At 39.2% G+C, this 14,037-nt stretch overlaps 1 protein-coding gene across 2 annotated transcripts; it reads right to left on the bottom strand.

The window, feature by feature from the left end:
* Window positions 1-5,243: 5,243 nt before the first annotated feature.
* LOC110521510 (MOB kinase activator 3A) lies at window positions 5,244-8,606 on the bottom strand. Of its 2 annotated transcripts, none has more exons than XM_021599108.3 (4): window positions 8,381-8,606; window positions 6,820-7,279; window positions 5,929-6,131; window positions 5,244-5,731 (listed from the first exon to the last, which is right to left on the bottom strand). In XM_021599108.3, the coding sequence occupies exons 2-4, from the start codon at window positions 7,235-7,237 to the stop codon at window positions 5,702-5,704; spliced, it is 651 nt and encodes a 216-aa protein (XP_021454783.1). In that variant the 5' UTR covers window positions 7,238-7,279; window positions 8,381-8,606; the 3' UTR covers window positions 5,244-5,701. The 2 variants fall into 2 exon arrangements, with proteins under 2 accessions (XP_021454783.1, XP_021454784.1); XM_021599109.3 differs by having other exon boundaries at window positions 6,820-7,372; window positions 8,381-8,575.
* Between the last annotated feature and the right edge of the window lie 5,431 nt (window positions 8,607-14,037).

Below are 14,037 nucleotides of genomic sequence, written 5' to 3'. Positions count from 1 at the left end.
ATAGTGATTCCATTTATTTTGGTCATGTGCAATGGATTGCTGTCTCACAATGTTTAAAACAAGCTTGAGCAAGTTCTAAAAATTGATCATACATATACTACACTAAAAATATTTGATATGTTCAAATTCAATGGTTGTGCAAAATATGTTGAATTATTGCCATGACCCATACTTGTAGGTCATGTTCTTTCTATTGTTTACCTATTTGTTACCAACTGTAAAGTTGCCATGAGAAGCATGCTTTGTGCTAGTTTTCTTGTAGGGCTTGTGTAATGGAACATTTAAGATGAATGAAGTTCATATTCAGTTAATTGATTATTAGCACATTGTAATGTACTTTTTCTTTCTGTAATACACATGATTCTGTTTGTGCAAGGTTGATGGTCACTAGACTTGAATGTTATGGACAGTTCTATCTGCTGATGGTGTTGGCGCCAGTCTAAAGGTGCCAGTTCTGAGGACACACGGGTTATTATTGTATTCTGTGAGACTGTGGTTCACTTCCTTGTGTTATGTCTTTTGTTATGTTTACAGAATGTGTGTGATATAATGGCCTGCTCAGAGATGGCTCGTTAGACATTTTTCTATGCTCCCATGCTGGAGGTTGTCTCCCTGTTGCAACTTGTATTAAAACAGGTTGATTTTTGTTTGACTTTACCAAAGACGGCTCTCCTTTTTGTTTCACCTGGAAATTCCCTTTACAGCTTCTTCATGAGGGGAGGAACATCTTGTGTGACTGTGTTCTCTCTCCTTTCCTCTCCCAGGGCCCTCAGTGTATTTTGCCCCATAAACGTTGGCCTTAAACTGCAGCGAACATTACGCAAAAGGCTGGGTTGCTACTCAATAGGGCCAGGACCACATGACACAATCCCAAGTTAGGTTGGAAAACAAACCATGGGGCTGAGGAGGGACACTGTTTATACAGGGTAACAGTAGCAGCCTCATTCCTGAATGAGTTTCAAAATCAATAACTACATCCTAGTGTAGGTAGTCTTTTAGAGGGGATATTTCTGCCTGTTCACAGATTGGCTGAGTTCAGGAGGTGTGGCTTACAGGATGACAATAACAATGGATTGCATTTATATAGCACTTTGTGTTCTACAGTCATACAAATTATTTTGGTATTTTTTAGGATCCCCATTAGCCGTTGCAAAAGCATCAGCTACTCTTCCTGGGGTCCACATGAAACATGACATAATAGATAATACAGAACATTATTAGTCAGACTGAAATACATACATTCAAAACATCACACATAGCCTACATATCACTACATACATATACTATTTAGTTCTAATATATAATAAAGTGCAAATTACAATACAATATATATAAAATGTCTGTCTCTTTGCAGTCCCCTTTGTGCACTAAGGTGTTCTTTTATCAGTTTTTTAAAACTTGTTTTATTGCTAGCTTGAGTTACCTGGGGTGGCAGAGAGTTCCACATAGTCATAGCTCGATTTAATTCTGTGCGTTTCCCAGCCTCTGTTCTGGACCTCGCAACCGGAAGGTCTCTTCACAGTGCCATGTTTTGTGTTGTACCAATTAGTGTCCGAACTGTGTGTCAACTGCTTGAACAGACAGTTTGGTACTTCCAACACATCAATACCTTGCACAAATACCAATAGTGATGCAGTCAATCTCTCCTCAACTTTGAGCCAGGAGAGACTGACATGCATGTTACTGACACTTTCCCTTTGTGTACATTTAAGTGCGATACATGCTGCTTTGTTCTAGACCAACTTCAATTTACCTATGTAAATCCAGGTGCAACAAAACTAGGTCCTATAGTACCTGTCTGGACGACTGAGATGTCCAGAAGGCAGAGCAGCGCCATATTACGAACAGAACTCTTCCCATTTTAGCAACCATTGAGTCTAAATGTTTTGACCTTGGCAGTTTGCTACTGTATCTAGGGTTACACCCAGCAGTTTAGTCTCCTCAACTTGTTCAATAACCACATTATTCAATAATAGATCTAAATGAGGTTTAGCATTGAGCGAGTGATTTGTCCCAAAAATTATGCTTTTCATTTTTGTAGATATTTAGCACCAGCCTATTGCTAGTTACCCATTCTAAAACTGACTGGAGCTCTGTGTTAAGTGTCTCAATTATTTATTTTACTGTTGCAGCGGACATGTATACTGATGAGTCATCTGTAAAAACAGAAAACAATAATGGCCCTAGCCAGCTGCCATGCGGTACACCACACTCAACTGAATTTGCATGAGAGGCTTCCATTTATGAAAACCCTCTGAGATCTATTAGATAGGTATCTCTCAATCCATAATAAGGCAGAGGATGCAAATCCATAACACCTATGTTTTTTCAGCAATGCGTAATGATCAATGACATCAACAGCTGCACTGAATTGTAACAAAACAGCCCCCACAATCTTCTATCAGTCATTTGTGTCCAGTGCCGAGCATGTTGAGTGCCCTTCCCTATAAGCATGTTGAAAGTCTGTTCTTATTTTGTTTTCTGTAAAATAACTTTGTATTTGATCAAACACAGTTTTTTCCAAAAGTTTGCTAAGCACTTGTAACAGGCTAATCATTCCCTCCCAATCACCTGAGTGATGTATGACTGACATGAATCAGAACGCTCACTATACATTAACATCCAGCTGTCTGTACACTGACACTGTTTTTAATGTGTAGTAGCTCACAACATAGTGACATAACTAATTAATTTAAATAACATACTTGCAGTAAGTACTTACATCATATAGACCTACAACTACAGTAATAACTGTGGAGGAATTAAAACCAAAACAAACATGTAAGTGTGTCTCTTGTGTTTTGTTCAGGGGGGTCTACATGTCCACTAATGTATGTGTGTATGTATCGTGGTTGTGGGACAGCACTGTTTATTGAAACGAACTACACGTTTTAAGCTAAATCATGTTATTATAGTAAGTTGTAGGTACCAGAGACAACACATGATACAGCCTGCCGACCCAATACCCTCTCCACGAAATTCCCACCAGGGAAATGTACAATTGCTCAAATGTGCACTGAATGGGTATATTATTGGTCAGCCCACCCCATATCAGGGATCATCAACTAGATTAAGCCGCAAGCCGATTTTTGGCAGATGGTCAGAGGTCCGGAACGTAATTACAAATAATTTGTAGACAGCGAATTGACCACAAGAAGATGATGCAGATATACCATTTGACTAAAACCTAATAATTCCAAACCTTGCATACATTTGTATACGATCACACAAATTATATTTTATTGGTCACATACACATGTAGCAGATGTTATTGCGGGTGTAGTGAAATGCTTGTAAGAAATATAGGAGCTAGAAGCAGAGCTGCTCTATCTGTCGACGCCATCTTGCACATGTGCAGTTGAAGTCGGAAGTTTACATACACCATAGCCAAATAAATTTAAGCTCAGAAGTTTACATACACTGAATTAGTATTTGGTGGCATTGCCTTTAAATTGTTTAACTTGGGTCAAATGTTTTGGGTAGCTTTCCACAAGCTTCCCACAATAAGTTGGGTGAATTTTGGCCCATTCCTCCTGACAGAGCTGGCGTAAGTGAGTCAGGTTTGTAGGCCTCCTTGCTCGCACACGCTTTTTCAGTTCGGCAAACAAATTTTCTATGGGATTGAGGTTAGGACTTTGTGATGGCCACTCCAATACCTTGACTTTGTTGTCCTTAAGCCATTTTGCCACAACTTTGAAAGTATGCTTGGGGTCATTGTCCATTTGGAAGACCCATTTGCGACCAAGCTTTAACTTCCTGACTGATGTCTTGAGATGTTGCTTCAATATATCCACATAATTTTCTTTCCTCATGATGCCATCTCTTTTGTGAAGTGTAGCAAAGCACCCCCACACCATGATTCTGCCACCCCCATGCTTCACGGTTGGGATGGTGTTCTTTGGCCTCCAAACATAATGGTCATTATGGCCAAACAGTTCTATTTTTGTTTCATCAGACGAGGACATTCCTCCAAAAAGTATAATCCTTGTCTCCATGTGCAGTTGCAAACCGTAGTCTGGCTTTTATATGGCGGTTTTGGAGCAGTCTTCTTTCTTGCTGAGCGGCATTTCAGGTTGTCGATATAGGACTCGTTTTACTGTGGATATAAATAATTTTGTACCGTTTTCGCGTCTCCTTCCTGAGCGGTATGACGACTGCGTGGTCCCATGGTGTTTATACTTGCGTACTATTGTTTGTACAGATGAACGTGGTACCTTCAGGCATTTGGAAATTACTCCCAAGGGTGAACCAAACTTGTGGAGGTCTACAATTTTTTTTCTGAGGTCTTAGCTGATTGCTTTTGATTTTCCCATGTCAAGCAAAGAGGCACTGAGTTTGAAGGTAGACCTTGAAATACATCCACAGGTACACCTCCAATTGACTCAAATTATGTTAACTAGCCTATCAGAAGCTTCTAAAGCCATGACATAATTTTCTGGAATTTTCCATGCTGTTTAAAGGCACAGTCAACTTCTGACCGACTGGAATTGTAATATATTATTTTACTTATAATTGACTGTCTGTAAACAATTGTTGGAAAAATGACTTGTGTCATGCACAGAGTAGATAACTTGCCAAAACTATAGTTTGTTAACAAGAAATGTGTGGAGTGGTTGAAAAACGGGTTTTAATGACTCCAAACTAAGTGTATGTAAATTCTGACTTCAACGGTCTCTCTTTATTGTGCGTGGGAATACTTTGGAAAAGATTTCCAGAATTAAAATGACAAGGAGCTGCGTTGGTGTGTTTAAGTCTTTTAGGTCCAACAACAGTTGGGGAACCCTGCAATATGGCATTCATTTCATTTCTCCTTATTCAAACTGGGACAATAGTAACAAAGGAGATCAGTGAACAATCAGCACACGTGGATGAAACATTCAGTTCACTTCAGGACTACTATGTTTGGTATATTATTTGAAGAAGCTTTTACTCAAACATAGGGCTAGTCCAGATCAAATCACTTCCATAAGGTGTCCTTAAAACTGTATTTCCATAGTACTAAGGTAGGCAGATATGTTTTTCATTTGCGTTATGGGGTATTCAACACTGAATGGACTTCCTGCTACAATATAAACTCAACCCTTTCCTCAGCAGTATTTTTGTGTGCTCCTTTGCCACCTTGTGGACTAACTTAAGACCTGCATGACTGTTTTACTACGTTGATTGGCCTCACTCCACAGGCCTTGTTCTCAGTTATTTTACAAAACAACACCATTGAATAGATGTAATACACAAACAATAAACCAGTTTGAATGTATATTCTGAAAAAATACAAATGTATGACAATACTGCACGGCTTCGAACGCTGCTTGTCTAATCAGCATCCATTTCATAATTAAACATGACACTGAGTTTAGAGCAGGAACACGGAGTACATTTAATGTCTCCACATACTACAATCTTAGATATGTACAAAAACATATATTCATTTTAGATAAGAGAACAAGAACTAAATTACAGGACTGATTCAACTTTTTTTTTAAAAGTAAAATCTCTTAATACTGTGCTCATTTTCTAAAAATTAAAATGAAGAGAATGCCTTACAACGTTCCTGGTTAGACAAACCTACATGGTTAAAAAAGATAACATTACTTGTTTATAAAAATAAAGACTATTTTAGATTTGGTTTCCTGTTTCAGTCTTCTATTTGGACAGAACTAGTCTTCAAGCTGGAATTTATCAGGTGGTCAATGGTGCGCCCTTAGTGGCACATCTGTGATGTCATCTCTTTCTGTAGGGGCAGGAGTGATGGCAACATTATGATAGCAAAAGTACACAAATGTGCTTGTAAACATCACAATTCTAGGGTGCAATATTGTCATCATAACTTCCCTTTCAGCTTCATTTGCAAAACAAACATGTAATATGTAAGAAAATATATGAAAATTACAACAAGACAGACAATTCAATCATTTTTTTATCACTCACCAGTGGCTCGAGCTCCTTGTGGTCTGTGAGGTTAAACTCCGTTACAAAGTAATAGAAGTGCTTGTAACAGGTGTTGACGTGGGCCTCTGCACCCATCTGGTTCACACGATCAAAGTGATGGATGTAGACGTGGACGAACACACGGAACAGGCGAGACAAAATCTTCTTAGCTACCTGCATGAAGGTCTTTGGGAAGGGAGTACCTTCAAAAACCAAACATAAGATGACAAAAAAGATTAAGACGTGTCCTCCTGTGACATGTAAAGTAAACACAAATGTGGTCATGCTCTCAACCTCATCTCTGTGGTTGGTTCAGTTTAATTGTCAGATTAATTCTCAACTTTAAATATTACATTGGGTGCAAATACAATTGGTATAAATATTCTATGTTTTTGTGAATCAAGTGAGGGATGTTATTTTCTTGTGTACTGGAGGATCATGCTTGTATCACTTGATTGAGATATGTGAGCCTTGGAAAATACCACACCTAGGGCAGAGGATTCATATTTCACTTCATCCATCAAGAATAGATGAAGTTATCAGTCTATCCTCTTACACTAATCTAATAGCATTTTAAAATGCATTCCTGGGGACATGTGTACATGCATTCCTATTTATACCCTACTGTAGATTGTGTGACCATTTCTAAAGTCATTGCTTGGCTGTTTCTACAGCTAGTCAGACGCAAAGTTATGTGTGGTGGGAGGAAGTGAAGAACGGAAGGTTAATAATTTCTGAATTATAGTAGATTAACTGATACAGCTGTTGCACTTTATAATGACAGAGAACTCAAGGAATTCAGCCCATAAAGATTATTCAGACCTATTTATCATCATCATGAATAGCCAAATAACAGATCCCATCTACCTAGTTATCATTCTTTGTACATACCAACGTTGGTGGGGAAGATGTGCTCGTTGTTGATCTGTACCTCGATCCAGTCCATCAGCAGGCTCATGTATTTTGGGGCTGGCACGGCTGTAGGCTTCTTGTACTTGTGCTCGTCCTGCCAGCGGTACTCGTACTTGGGCCCTCCGGACATGACGGGGCAGGTCTGGTCGGTGCAGGAGTCGCTGATGGTGCCGTAGATGAGGTTGATGCGGTTGAAGAAGTCCACCACGTGAACAGCCACCCAGTCATTAAGGTCCTCTCCATGGGGCAACGCCACCGCCTGCTTCAGGTCCAGGCCTGCATTCAGAGACGCCTGGGCCTTCTTGTGCAGCTCAAAGCGCTGTGTCCCGGGCTCAAACTTACGCTTTGGCCGGAATGTCCTCTCCTTGTTGAAGACTTGCTTCAGGGCCATGGACATTGTTGCATGTGTCAGTTTGTTTATGTCTTAATGAATGATTTACTGGTTAGAACAAGGAGATATAAACAACAGTGGAGCAGTTATACAATGGTTGTATTTTTCTCACAGATGGTTTTGGTCCTGTGGCTGAAGGGTCTAATCAGAGAGAGGGGGGGGGGGGGGGATTATTTTGTGTCAGATTCACATATATTCCATATTGTCCAATTTAGCAGTAACGTGCAGTATTCAGTCTGGTGCTGCAATGCCAACAAAGTAGGCCCACAATGTATTTATTGGTGGCGCTTCTATAAATCTGTAACATTTCACAAATCTGCATCACCATTATTTCTGTTGTTTGGTACAAATGCATAATAGTGTAAGTGTTTGTGGTGTCTCAATCCATTATTGAAAATGAATAACAAATGTAAAAAAAAATCTACGGATTAATCAGTTAATCAAATTAATAAAACTATATTTAACTAACCAAAATATATAACACATCTATGACAGCTGTCCAAAGAGTGGTAAATTCAAGGAAGTCCTCCAACATAACCTGAACATCAACTTCGAGAAGAATAACCCCAATCACTTACAATGTTGCAAAGTGAGTATCGTCACAGAGTTAGTTAGTTACCACGTTGCAAAAAGTGAGGGTTGTTAGAATGTAGTTACAATTTGTTGCAAGCTATATGAGTAATTTCCTACTTTTCACAATACATTAAGGCCTGGTTCAGGAAAGCGAGACAGCATGTACAACCTAGCACAACTTTATGAAGTGACCTCAGACAATAACGACATGTCATATATTGAGGTTATTAATATGACTATATCTAGCCAGCAGACAGATAAAGTGGTCAGGAGCAAAAGTGAAACAAACTAAGTATAGAAGCTAACGTTAGTCCATGATGTATCCTAGCGGTAGCCGGAGCGCTGATGCTACGATGCTTCAAAGATGACGGCGCCAAGTTTATTCATGAGAGAAAAAAGGATACAATCGCACTTCTTGCTTTTCGCATGATAAAGGTAACCACAAACTACTCCTTAAAACATGTTATTCATTATATAATTTAACGTAGAAATAATGGGAGTAAATTGCTCCCAAACGAGCTGACCGTAAAAGCAACCACTTTCCCCGAACTTAGATAGGCTAACGTTATCACTTACTTGTTACGCTTTAATGTCCCTTCCCTTGCTGTGTTCTCTTGAATATAATAAACTTTGCTAATCCTTTTTAAATATATAACAACGGCTACATTTGAATTAATGTATAACGTCAGTAGTTCTGAACATAGCGCTAAGTCTTTACTAAGGCAACTAAAATAAGCCCCTCCCTACCAAAAAAAAAAAGAAATAACAAGCACTTCCTCTGATTTTACGTCACTTTACACGGACCAAGCAGGCGCACATACAGTATTTCGTATGGAACTAATTGAGTTACAAAATAAACTGGATAATATATATAGATTAAAAGCAGAAGGAGCCTTTATTAGATCTAGGAAAAAATGGATTGAGGAGGGAGAACAGAATTCATCCTATTTCTTTAGACTTTAGAAATGTCACTCTAAAAATAACACTATCCATAAATTAAACATTGATGGTGTTATTACAGATGACCAAAAATGAATCGCTAAATACTGTAGCAATTTTTACAGAAAATTGTATAGCTCTACGTACTGTCAGGAATCCATAGATATGTTTTTTAACTCACTGAATAATGTTCACTCTATCAGTGATATAGAATCTAAACAGTGTGATGAACCCATCAAAGTTGAAGAGATTATAGAGTATATCAAACATCTAAAGAACAATAAATCACCAGATGTTGATGGAATTACATCAGAATTTTACAAATTATTTTCTGAACAAGTAGCTCCCTTCGTATTTGAAGTCTTTTTTTTTAGAGAGTATTAAAAACAATGTTCTCCCTCCTACAATGAGTCAGGGGTTAATAACACTGATACCTAAGCCTAAAAAAGAAGTGGTGCTCATCGATAACTGGCGTCCAATTTGTCTTCTTAATAATGACTATAAGATAATGACTATAAGCCTTACTACTTGCAAAAATAATTAAAGAAGTCCTGGATGCAATCATTGATGAAACAGTCTGGCTTCATGAGGAACAGACATATTTCTAACAATGTCAGACTAGTATTAGACATACTTGACTACTCAGATCTAATAACTGAGGATAGCTTCATATTATTTTTAGATTTTTATAAAGCATTTGACACAGTAGAGCATCAGTTTCTCTTCCACTCCCTTGAGAAACTTGGCTTTGAGGATTTTTTCTGTAAGGCTATTAAAGACTCTCTATGCAAATGGTAACAGCTCCATCAAATTGAAATATGGCACCTCACCTAGATTTGAGTTAAAGAGGAATAGGCAAGGTTGTCCTATCTCCCCGTACCTGTTTTTATTAATCACCCAACTTCTTGCAAATTATTTAAATAATATTACAAGGTATTTCCATAGCTGGTAAATAAATTATTATAAGCCATTCCCTCTATTGTTATTATAAGCCATTGTTTTAGATGCCATTCCCTCAGGTGTTGCTCTGTTATTCAGGAACGTGTCAAGACCTGACCCTCCGAGCCTACCTTCTATTGACCCTGTTGACTCATCAGTAGGAAAGATTTGTTTCTCTTTTGGTCCATTCAACAACAGAGCGATACGAACCTTGTTTCAGCAGGATGTTGTATCTATACCCAATGCCATGCCTTATTGGAATGGATTTATTGATAATATCTGTTGGGAAAAAGGTTGGATGTTGCCACACACATACCTACTTGTTAACAAAATTAAAGAAGTTTCCTTTAAAATTATTCATAATGTTTATCCTGCCAACTACTATATGAAGAAGTTTAAGGAAAACATCAACTCAAATTGCTCCTTTTGTAATGACCACCCAGAAACAGTGTTGCATCTTTTTTGGCATTGTATTCATGTAAGAAAACTGTGGCAAGACATCAGTAGATTTATAATTGAACACTTATATGAAGGTCTTACACTATTGTGGAGAGATGTACTGCTTGGATTCTTTACATACGATAGAAATAAGCTGAAACATTTTTATGTAATTCATTTAATTATTCTTTTGGCCAAATTTCATATACACAAATGTAAATTTACAAACAAAAAAACACATTTTCTCACCCTACAAAAAGAAATTGAACTGTATTTTAAGACAGTTAAATACTCTTCTAACAAAAAAGCTGTTAGAATTGTAAGTGTATGTACAGTGAGGCAAAAAGTATTTAGTCAGCCACCAATTGTGCAAGTTCTTCCACTTAAAAAGATGAGAGAGGCCTGTAATTTTCATCATAGGTACACTTCAACTATGACAGACAAAATGAGAAAAGAAATTCCAGAAAATCACATTGTAGGATTTTTAATGAATTTATTTGCAAATTATGGTGGAAAATAAGTATTTGGTCAATAACAAAAGTTTATCTCAATACTTTGTTATATACCCTTTGTTGGCGATGACAGAGGTCAAACATTTTCTGTAAGTCTTCACAAGGTTTTCACACACTGTTGCTGGTATTTTGGCCCATTCCTCCACGCAGATCTCCTCTAGAGCAGTGATGTTTTGGGGCTGTTGCTGGGCAACATGGACGTTCAACTCCCTCCAAAGATTTTCTATGAGGTTGAGATCTGGAGACTGGCTAGGCCACTCCAGGACCTTGAAATGCTTCTTACGAAGCCACTCCTTCATTGCCCGGGCGGTGTGTTTGGGATAATTGTTATACTGAAAGACCCAGCCACGTTTCATCTTCAATGTCCTTGCTGATGGAAGGAGGTTGTCACTCAAAATCTCACGATACATGGCCCCATTCATTCTTTCCTTTACACGGATCAGTCGTCCTGGTCCCTTTGCAGAAAAACAGCCCCAAAGCATGATGTTTCCACCCCCATGCTTCACAGAAGGTATGGTGTTCTTTGGATGCAACTCAGCATTCTTTGTCCTCCAAACACGACGAGTTGAGTTTTTACCAAAACGTTCTATTTTGGTTTCATCTGACCATATGACATTCTCCCAATCTTCTTCTGGATCATCCAAATGCTCTCTAGCAAACTTCAGACGGGCCTGGACATGTACTGGCTTAAGCAGGGGAACACGTCTGGCACTGCAGGATTTGAGTCCCTGGCGGCGTAGTGTGTTACTGATGGTAGGCTTTGTTACTTTGGTCCCAGCTCTCTGCAGGTCATTCACTTAGTCCCCCCGTGTGGTTCTGGAATTTTTGCTCACCGTTCTTGTGATCATTTTGACCCCACGGGGTGAGATCTTGCGTGGAGCCCCAGATCGAGGGAGATTATCAGTATGTCTTCCATTTCCTAATAATTGCTCCCACAGTTGATTTCTTCAAACCGAGCTGCTTACCTATTGCAGGTTCAGTCTTCCCAGCCTGGTGCAGGTCTACAATTTTGTTTCTGGTGTCCTTTGACAGCTCTTTGGTCTTGGCCATAGTGGAGTTTGGAGTGTGACTGTTTGAGGTTGTGGACAGGTGTATTTTATACTGATAAAAAGTTCAAACAGGTGCCATTAATACAGGTAACGAGTGGAGGACAGAGGAGCTTACAGGTCTGTGAGAGCCAGAAATTTTGCTTGTTTGTAGGTGACCAAATACTTATTTTCCACCATCATTTGCAAATAAATTCATTAAAAATCACAATTTTTTTTCTCATTTTGTCTGTCATAGTTGAAGTGTACGTAAGATGAAAATTACAGGTCTCTCATATTTTTAAGTGGGAGAACTTGCACAATTGGGGGCTGACTAAATGTTGGAGTTACGGTTTTGGAGCAGTGGCTTCTTCCTTGCTGAGTGGCCTTTCAAGTTCCAGTCCCCCCCAGATAAAGGAAAACTGGAGGGGTACTCCCTGTCCTATCGTACATTCTCAGAGTTATAGCCGGGTCGGTTCAACCATAGTTTAATTGTTTCTAGGTGTTTTCTTAGGCATACACACACATTCCTCTCTTTCCCAGTCTAACCTAACTTATGTTTAATATATTTAATTACTCCTTATCCATGTTACATAACCTCTCATCCCTAATGGTTAAGTTTCCGGATATAATTATTTAATAATTTATCTTAAATCTTATAAATTATTTTATCAGAAGTCGATAATTTTTTTCTGGGGTCTTGGCTGATTTCTTTTGATTTTCCCATGATGTCAAGCAGAGGCACTGAGTTTGAAGGTAGGCCTTGAAAGACATCCACAGGTACGCCTCTAATTGACTCAAATGATGTCAATTAGCCTATCAGAAGCTTCTAAAGCCATGACATAATTTTCTGGAATTTCCGAAGCTGTTTAAAGGCACAGTCAACTTAGTGTATGTAAACTTCTGACCCACTGGAATTGTGATACAGTCAATTATAAGTGAAATAATCTGTCTGTAAACAATTGTTGGAAAAATTACTTGTGTCATGCACAAAGTAGATGTCCTAACCAACTTGCCAAAACTATAGTTTGTTAAAAAGAAATTTGTGGAGTGGTTGAAAACTAGTTCAATGACTCCAACCTAAGTGTATGTAAACTTCCGACTTCAACTGTACATGCTGTGTTTCCCCCTTTGAATTGTCTTATCAGTGTCTATGTAGCCCGTTATCAGCTACTTCTATCGTTACTTCATAAAGAAGAACCTTCACTTGGGGAAAGTACACTTAACAAAAATATCAAAGCAACATGTAAAGTGTTGGTCCCATGTTTCATGAACTGAAATAAAATTTCCCAGAAATGTTTCATACACACAAAAAGTTTATTTCTCTCAAATGTTGTGAACAAATTTGTTTACACCCCTGTTAGTGACCATTTCTCCTTTGCCAAGACAATTCACCCACCTGACAGGTGTGGCATATCAAGAAGCTGATTAAACAGCATGGTTATTACACAGGTGCACCTTGTGCGGGGAATAATAAAAGGCCACTAAAATGTGTAGTTCTGTCACACAACACATTGCCACAGATGTCTCAAGTTTTGAGGGAGCGTGCAAATGGCATGCTGAATGCAGGAATGTCCACCAGTGCTGTTGCCAGAGACATTAATGTTAATTTCTCTACCATAAGCTGCTTCCAATATCGTTTAAAAGAATTTGGCAGTATGTCCAACCGGCCTTACAACCTCGGACCATGTGTAATCCCGCCAGCCCAGGACTATCCATTTTCTTCACCTGCCGGATCGTCTGAGACCTGCCACCCATACAGCTGATGAAACTGTGGGTTTGCACAACCTAAGAATTTCTGCCCAATCTGTCAGAAACTGTCTCAGGGAAGCTCATCTGCGTGCTCGTCGTCTACACCAGGGTCTTGACCTGACCGCAGTTCGGTGTCGTAACCGACTTCAGTGGGCAAATGTTCAACTTCAATGGCCACTGGCACACTGGGGAAGTGTGCTCTTCCCGGTTGAATCCCAGTTTCAACTGTGCCGGGCAGATTGTGTTGTGTGGGTGAGCGGTTTGCTGATGTCAACGTTGTGAACAGAGTGCCCCATGGTGGCGTTGAGGTTATGGTATGGGCAGACATAAGCTACGGACAACGAACGCAATTGCATTTCATCGATGGCCATTGTCGTGCCTTTCATCCGCCGCAATCACCTCATGTGATTCACAGCCCCATGTCACAAGGATCTGTACACAACTCCTGGAAGTAGAAAATGTCCCAGTTCTTCCATGGCCTGCATACTCACCAGACATGTCACCCATTGAGCATGTTTGGATGCTCTGGATCGACGTGTACTACTGCGTGTTCCAGTTCCAATATCTAGCAACTTCGCACAGCCATTGAAGGGGAATGGAACAACATTCCACAGTCCACAATCAACAG

The sequence above is a fragment of the Oncorhynchus mykiss genome, chromosome 4, assembly GCF_057628025.1.
Source record: "Oncorhynchus mykiss isolate SJ-2025 chromosome 4, ASM5762802v1, whole genome shotgun sequence".
Lineage (NCBI taxonomy): Eukaryota > Metazoa > Chordata > Actinopteri > Salmoniformes > Salmonidae > Oncorhynchus > Oncorhynchus mykiss.
This window is presented reverse-complemented; position numbering and strand designations above follow the sequence as displayed.